Source organism: Cajanus cajan, chromosome 2, assembly GCF_000230855.2.
Source record: "Cajanus cajan strain Asha chromosome 2, NIPB_CcT2T_4, whole genome shotgun sequence".
Classification (NCBI taxonomy): domain Eukaryota; kingdom Viridiplantae; phylum Streptophyta; class Magnoliopsida; order Fabales; family Fabaceae; genus Cajanus; species Cajanus cajan.
In genome coordinates this window covers 67,358,488-67,367,518 of record NC_138518.1, presented here as the reverse complement: position 1 = coordinate 67,367,518, position 9,031 = coordinate 67,358,488, and the positions used below count along the sequence as shown (strand labels likewise).

General features: G+C 30.0%; 1 protein-coding gene across 1 annotated transcript; it reads right to left on the bottom strand.

Moving 5' to 3' along the window:
• Nucleotides 1-255: 255 nt before the first annotated feature.
• On the bottom strand, nucleotides 256-7,043 carry LOC109799534 (cation/H(+) antiporter 4). Its single transcript, XM_020360110.3, has 3 exons — nucleotides 5,225-7,043; nucleotides 3,575-4,582; nucleotides 256-2,489 (listed from the first exon to the last, which is right to left on the bottom strand). The coding sequence occupies exons 1-3, from the start codon at nucleotides 5,477-5,479 to the stop codon at nucleotides 1,398-1,400; spliced, it is 2,355 nt and encodes a 784-aa protein (XP_020215699.3). The 5' UTR covers nucleotides 5,480-7,043; the 3' UTR covers nucleotides 256-1,397.
• Between the last annotated feature and the right edge of the window lie 1,988 nt (nucleotides 7,044-9,031).

The following is a 9,031-nucleotide window of genomic DNA, read 5'->3' as shown; positions in this document are numbered from 1 at the left end:
TAAGTCTAAATAGATTTATTCTTGAAGCAAGTGGATCACTTCTCTCTCTTTCTATATATATATATATATATATATATATTAATATAATATAGTAGCATGATTGATTATACTCGTTAACATAACCTATTATGCTACTTGATGGTTTCTTGCACATCGTATAAAGGTGAATATGAGTTGAGTTAGGTCTATCCTTGCTCAAACTTGACCTAGTATTTTTGTCTAAATCATTTTCTAAAATCTAAACCTAAACTCAACCAATGTCAAAAATATATAAGATTAGGTCAAGTCGACCAATCTTTAATACACTTTTTAATTTTAATTTATGTATAGTTAAATTGTAAATTAAAAAATTGCCAACCTTAAATTAAGGTATATTTTATAATATATTTTTAAAATAAATAATTTCATTATAAATATAATATCAAGTTATAAAAAATATTATTAATTAAATAAATTTTTATTATTAATACACAATAATTTAATAAAACTTATATTTTTTAAGAAAATATTATAAAATAAATAAGATTGGACGATCTGAAAAATAATCCGATTCCATCACAAAAATGCATTGAATTCATTTTTAAAGTTGAAATCCTTCTAAATAAACCTCGAGTTAGGTCAAATTAGCATGCAAGATTAGACATACTCATGCTTAATATTGCATTAAGTTTGTAAGATAGTCGAATAATACTGCCAACATAATGCATTAACCAGAGAGCATAATGCATTAACGAAGTGAGAGTGACATCTTTTACGTAATTATCGATAATTCTACGAGAAGGGTGATTCTGATACCATGTGTTCTTCCATTTATTCATCTCAAATCTCTTTTAATTCAGCTCTGCCAAACAAGAATACTTTTATTAATTCCCTTCTAATCAATTATACATCCCCTCTCCTCAAATTCCCTTTGATTCCCCTACCCCAAACACGGTTTAAGTTGTCTTTTAAGAGTTGATATCCATGCAACTAACAGTGATTTCGTTCACTAGATTTACTATTTAAATCTTATTTTTGTAAAGAAAGCGTTACGTAGACAAATTTACAAACACACTATTGTTTGCTCAGGAGTTCGCAAGTCTTGCAAGCAAGGGATATTTTTTGTCTGTTATTTTCATCTTAGTCATTTTGACACAACTCAAGAACTTTCCATTCTTTTTGTTGAAACTATAGAACTTTACATAATAAAATCAAACTGACCAACTCTGACAAAAAGATTGGCCAATTTGAAAGAAAAAAAATTGCTAAACTGTGGCAGAAAAAGAGAAGCACCTAACCATACAACATAGGCAAACACAAGAATATTTATAGTGTGTAAAAGTGAAAAAAGTTAACTATGTTGTTTGTACATTATGTTTTCATTTCTTTCTTCTACTGGCTGATAGAGTTTCCACCCACTATGTGTCTTTCACTTGTTGCTGCACCACCAAAACACCCGCTCTGCTCCCAAAATCTGATGAAGCAAGCAAATCACCAATGGTACCTAACTCTGAAAATTCACTCCAAACTGCGAGGCCATCTGTTTGAGTTGACTCTATCTCATGTCTTCTCCCAACTATGAAGAAGTCATATTCATCTACTATATGACGAAGAACAGCAGATGTTTCTGCTCCACCATCTACTATAACTTTGTGATAACTCACATTTTCCGTGCCAGGATTGGGTTTCTTAACATCTTTTAGTGCCTCATGATCTAGTAGATAATCTATGTTTGGTGTGTGTTCCTTAGCAGCAAGGTGGTACACAACCAACTTCACCCTCGAATTCCTCGTTGTTCGTTTGGCTATGCTCAAAGCCTCTCTATCATCTTTTCCACCCAAATAAATCATTGCTACCTGAATGAATGAGTCCCTTTGGATGGAAGAACGGCTCAAGAGGATTCCAACTGAGCATGGAGCTATATCTAGGACCTTACAATTTAAGGCCCTTATGTTCTTGTCATCAGATTCAATGCCACCATCAATAGACCATCTTCGATGGAAGGGAAGAATTATAATGGATGCTACTTTGTCCAATGCAAGTTGGCAAACATCTTCATGCATGAGGGTGGGTGGAGATATGGCTGTGTAAGCGTGTGCAGTTACTGCACCAATATTGTCATGCTCGTAGAGATCAAAAGCAAGAATGACATTATCTGAATAAGACTGGTGGGAACCAGATGAAATCGTTCTTTGAATGCGATGGGAAATGAAAATGGGAGAGGTCCTGCCAATTAGCTCGATCAGATGCAATGCATCCACAATGATGGGTTTTTCTGTTGTTGGACAACAAAGATCAAGAACATCTATTGTAGCAGTTATATGGTATGGTTTATGAACGCAAGCAAGTATTCTCAGCTCTGAGTCTGATTTTAAACTCATGACGTTCCTTTTCTGATAGCCAGCATATTTTCTTGATGGATCATACAATAGTTTCACAGACCATTTCACTATGCATGCTGTGATCATTATGCTGATTATCATGATTCCATAATTATGGCCACTAATAACCTGCATGCACATATAAATGAAATTTATATTGCATTAAACATGGGCAATAATAAGACTTTTCAACCTCAAGATTATGGTCAGTTTCAGGGTAAATTACATTTTATCCTTTGTTGTTTCGCACTTTCTCAACTTACTAACATATTTTTTTGTAGAACCAAACCCTCTATACCTTTTTTTTATTAAACCAGGGTTAAAACTGTGACTATTGAGCTAAGACCGTAGATTAAAGGTGTCAAAGTGGGCTCCAACCCGTAAGTGAACCTGACCCACCTTGAAAACAGGCCGGGCCAGACCAAAAAAATGAAAAAATTTATGATGGGTCAAAAAATGTGACCAAGCTTACTTTCGACCCGGCCCACTCGGGTTGAACCAGTGGTGGGCTGGGCTGCCCACCTAACCCACTTACCAACCCATCAACTTAACCTACTAACAACTCACTTAACTATTTATTATTATATATACATTATATTAATAAGATATCATTTTTTTATAAATAAAGATAAAATCAATGTTAAATAATATGAAATTGCTATAAATTTATCTACCCAAACTTCCAATAAAATTTAATATCGATGAATAATCACTCTCATGAAAGAATTTTTATTTTTTTTGTTTTAATTTTTTAATTGCACACTTTAACTTAAGTTTAATGTTGTATCTATGATACTTAGTTTGATAATTTTTACTTTAGATTAGAGATTAATTTATATTAAAATTTATTTTAAATTATAATTTTTTTTAAAAAATCAGGTGGGTTGGTGGGCGGCCCATTTAGCCCACCAACCCATGGTAGGCCGGGCCGAGCTAGAAAAATTTGTATAATAAATTTGGTAGGCCGGGCCGGCTCGGCCCACTTAAAAAGTGGGTTGAGGTGAGCCGGGTCAAATGGACCGGGCTGACCCGTTTTGACAACTCTACTTTAGATAGAGTAAGGAAAAAAGGGACAAGGAAAGTTCAATGATAAAAAAATATAGGGGTATACAAAAAATAATGTAGGGAAAGAAGTTGAGAAAGTGTGAAATTATAAGTATAATTTACCCTTGATGTCATTGAAAGAGAAGTTAAGATGGAAGTGAATATATTACCCCATCATCATATAAGAGACCGTAGGCGCCAACATCCACTACGCCTTTAACGTTCAAAATGAGGGCTAGAGCCAAGGCATCTTTCAAGGGAATCTTGCAAAAGAGGGCAGGTATAATGCATGCTATTAGTTTGATGAGATGAGTGACAAGAATGATGATACCAATGACTACAACTGCTTTTGATGAGTGGTGCAAGGAAAAATCTGCCTTCATCACACCACAAGTCACAAATATTGGCAACAATAAACTGTTACCAAAGAACTGAAGCTTCTTGACCAATGAAGATCCTAATGGAGGTCCTTCTGGCACAGCCAACCCCAAAATAAAAGCTCCTAGGATGAACTCTTGATTTATTTTAACTGCAATCCAACCTAATGCAAAGACCATTGTGATGATAAGATAGACATAGCCATCATCCACAGGCCTTCCTTCTGGAGTATGTTTGATGATCCAAAACATTGCTGGCCGAAAAATTAGTGGAATAAAGGTGCCAAAGGCAACCAATGATATCAAGAGTACTAAAATATTATGATGTCCTTCTTTATCCAGAAAGGCATTGTTAACACATGAAATGGTTTTGCTCAATATGTCACTTACCAACACCGAGGATAATGCTAACCTGCCAAGTTCAGAGTTAAGGATTTTAAGTTCACTGAGGAGGGAAGCAACCACTGCAAATGAAATAACAACTTCTGATAGCACTATAGGAGAAACATTATAAAGAGGAATTCCAATTTGATTTTGCAAATCCTCAAAATGGATGGTGGTTATGATTGGAATACAAATTAGCAATGGCACAGTCATTCCAAGGATGGCAATGGTCCATGCCCTGTGTCCTGTCCTGGTTATCATGCTCAAATCCATTTGCACACCACTTGTGAAGATGAAAAGTGCATAACCAATTGATGTTATAGATGCAAGTGTGTCCTGACTTGGATATGGAAACAACATCTTTTTGTATTTGTCCAACATGTCTACCCGAATAGCAGGACCTAGAATCAGGCCAGCCTGCAAATGGAAACAAGTTATGAAACAATTAATGAGTCTTCCTATGTGTCTCTAATAAGGGCATGGCCCTCATGTAGTTTGGCAGAAATGGCAAGTATGAAGTATGAAAAATTCTGAACACCAAACAAAAAAGGCAAAATTTTAATGATTCAACTAGATCCAAGACTGGCATATGGATATAATATAAGATTATCACATGACATCAATTTTCCCTATTTGACTTTTACATTGCATAGTACATTTGAAAAATATTCTGAGTGATCTCACCCAGAGAGAGAGACAGACTAAGTGATGTCAAATTATTAGGGTTGATAAAACACAGGTATAGGGGACCACTAATGTATCCAAGAGTAAAAACAAAAAACTTGTCAATTCATTTTGTCAAAAACCTGATACTATATGCTCTATAATGACCTACTATTTTACGATCTATCAAGCAACTTTTGTCATATATCTTGGATTGGTTTTTGGCCATGATGTGTAGTGGATAAGGAAAATCCTTTTAAATGTTTTCCATTTCCCCCCTATAAATTTGAATTTAGTTTGTTCTCTACTTTTATGAGAAACATTATTGACAATGTGAACAAGGAAATTTGAATTTATATAGGCTCAGGCTCAAACATGTAAAAGAAGAATACTTACTATCATTTGTGGAATGAATTGAGGGAAGTCAAAGCGCTTTAAGAAGAAATGCCAGATTTGGGTGATAGCAAAAATCATAAGAACTTGCAACTCAAACACTGGTAGTGAAGACTTCATTGGAGTCCTTCCATTAAGATGGCCACCCCATAAGCCATCCGAAACAATGTTGGGGGGAGCAACAATGCAGATGTTAAGTTTCACATGATTGATTCTTTCAATTGACAATAATAAAGACCCATTTACACTTATATTCATTCTTTGTTGACAATGCCAAGTTACCAAAGAGAGATATGATAATAGAATTCCAATTTAGAAAAAGGTATTTATTTGAAGGAAGATGGCTCAATTCAATAGCTAGCTATATTGGTAACATACTTTTGACAGAAAAGAAAACAACTAATCAACTAAATTTTATGATAGATCATGACGAAATAACAGCATTCAATCTCATAGATAATCTTTAGAGGTTGTTTATCTATTTTCAATTTATGCTAGAGACAGAACATTCTTATAAGAAAAGTTGAGACCATGACTGTGTATATTTATCTAAGTACAGAGTCGTTTGCTATTTTCAATTGTATACTATACTATTATTAGACATCATATAGTTACAGCTACTTTTAGAAAAGAAAATTGTTACTGCTACTGTTTCATGTTTTAATAAAAAGAAGAGATATGAAACGTCTTTTTACCTGTATACTAAAATTAAACATCTTACTAATTTACAAGTAACGCCTCTTTTTGGATGTGTAGTAAGGGCATCCCCAGTGACTATGTCATATAACCATTTCAGATGCCTATCACAATCGAATACTGCATCAACACTTTTAATTGCTTTTATATAATTTTCATACTTTTGTTTCTTAAACTTTAATGCTAACACTAATTAAAGTACTACAATAGTTATTAGATAAAATTGTTATGTTTATCATGACATGTGCTTATCTTTAAAATATGAATTCTCTCATCTTATTAAAAAATAATTATTTTATGGTTACTCTAGATTAATTTGATATATATTATAATAATGTCCTATTTTTTTTATTATAAATTTTAAGCTTAAATATATTTTTATCTTTTATTTTATTAGAAAACATTGTTTTAGTTCTTAAATTTTTAAATTTGAATTAATATCTTTCTTATGAAATATTGATTGTTCTTTATTTTAAAGCACAATTTTAAAGTTTTTTTTATTGAGTAATATTTGTGACATTAGATTTACTTATTTATAAACTATAAAACCAGACTAATGTATAAAAAAAATCATAAACATAGTCAAAAATGCGAGAAAAGTGAATCCTATATTAATCAGTTTTTTTTTATTGTTTGAGATTAAATTTTTACTCGAATTTTACTATATTTAGTAATTTTTAAAATTTAAACTTTGGTTGAGTTTCATAATTTTCATAGAAGTTAATCTAATGAAGAAAAAAAATTACATTATGAATCAGTTAAAAAAATATTTAAAATTATTATCTTAAATAAAAATATCATTATTTTAAAACTGTATTAACTAAAAATTTTAAAAAAAAATATAGGAAGAAAAGTATATTTTGAACTCAACTTTTAAATGTCGACATATTTCCATGTTCGTTACTGTTTGTATTTCATTTTTTTTTTAATTGAAAGTGTTTGTACTTCCTAGCAAACGGAGAATAGTAAAAACACTTTTATCCGTTCATATTGAGAATGGTCTTTTTATCCAACTTGGGTTAACCTGAAAATATTTTATATGAATGGAGTTGTTATCAAACTATTTCTCACTTTGTTAAAAAAATTGATAATCATGTCACATTTTTTTGTGTGGATAAATTATGATTCATAAAGAGACATGTGTACTAATTTGTTGACGTTGAAATTCTTTGAGAGATTATTTTTGACATATATAACTCAAGTGTCACTTGATTATTTTTAAATTTGTTCAAGCATATAATTCGAGTGTCACTTGATTATTTTTAAATTTATTCAAGTGACGCTCTATATCATTGAGAGACATTATTTTTAAATTAGAACTTAATTTATTATTATTATTATTATTTAATTTCACTATTTTCCATAAAGGGACTTGTTTTATTTTATTTTTAATTTATTTAGTGACGATGTCTTTCATGAAGAGATATTATTATTATTATTATTATTATTATTATTATTATTATTATTATAGCATTAGGCATAATAAAATAAAACAGAATGTCCATTCACATGTCGGAAGCATTTACGCTGCGGGACAGATGAGGTAAGGCGTGTGCCTCTATCTCTCTAGCAGCGTCACATGTTGCGTGACAAATTAATTAAAAAACATATTATTTTGTTATATTAAATTAATTAAAAATGTTGTGTAATTTAAATATTCAAATTATAATATTTTTTTTATAAATGCAATATTTTTTTAATTATGTAGCGTCATTATCCTTTGTTGAGAGGCTATGTTTTTTTGTTAGGTGTCACTGTTTAATAAGGAGAGACATTTTTAAAAAAATATTATTAATTGGTAATGTTGTTCTCTATTGAAGGAATCATTAGACTACTTCTCTTTATATAAATTTTGCATAACTTATTTACAACATCGTAAGAATTTTATATATTTTTATTTCTAAGACTAAGTGGTAATAGAATGATAATTTTTAAAAAAATTAATTATCACTTATAATTTTAATTTGGTTATTATTGTTCGTTTTATTTTACAGGTACATTATTAGAATATTATAAATCAAATTGTAATTTTTTATTTATATTAAAATTTTGGAAGGACCAAAAAGTTTTATATTTAATTGTCTAAGGAAGGAATGTATATTAAATGTGGTATATTTTTGGATGTTTTGAAGAAAAAAAAAAAGAATTCACAGTAAATTTTGTCTTGAAGATGATCAAATCATATTATTTATATAATATTATTTTTAGTAAGAAATAAATATGAAGCAATAGAATTGAGTGATGATGATGATATTTAGTGCATGATAGATGTATTATTAAGCTACTTCTCTTTATATAACTTGTGCATAACTCGTTTACAACACCATAAGAATCTTATGTATATTTCTAATGATAATAGTATGATAATTTTCTTTAAAATTAATTATCATTTATAATTTTAATCTGGTTATTAATTTTCTTTTTTATTTTATAGATACATTACTAGGATATTATAAATCAAATTGTAACTTTTATTTATATTGAAATTTCAAAAGGACCCAAAGGTGTTATTTTTAGTGGTCTAAAGAAAATTTTTTATATTAAATATGATATATTTTTGGGTGTTTTGAAAAAAAAGAATTCGCAATAAACTTTATCTTGAAAGTATAAACAATGGTTAAAAGTATAAAACTCATTTTTTTTATCACTTGTTCAAATTTGATGACTCAGATAAATAACATGCAAAAATAGATTATGCAACATATATATATATATATATATATATATATATATATATATATATTAATTATAGGGGATAGTGACACCAATTTAAAAAAATATATATAAAATTAATGCCTCAATGGTGAACTACGTAACTTAAAAAAAAATACCCCTTTACTAGACATCAATCCCAATTAAAAAGAAAAAATAAATAAATTAGTACCTCAGTGAGAGAAAGTGATACTAGTTTAAAAAATTAATAAAAAATCATTCCTGAATGTGTAAAGCATCACTTGAATAAATTTTTAAAATAATCAAGTGACGCTAGAGTTGGATGCGTTGAGGGTAATCTTGCAGGCACTCCGACATCAACCAAATGTGTTTCCTTATAAACCATTTTTTACCAAAAGAAAAAAAAATGCTTCCATAATAATTTTAGTTCACTCTCCCAAA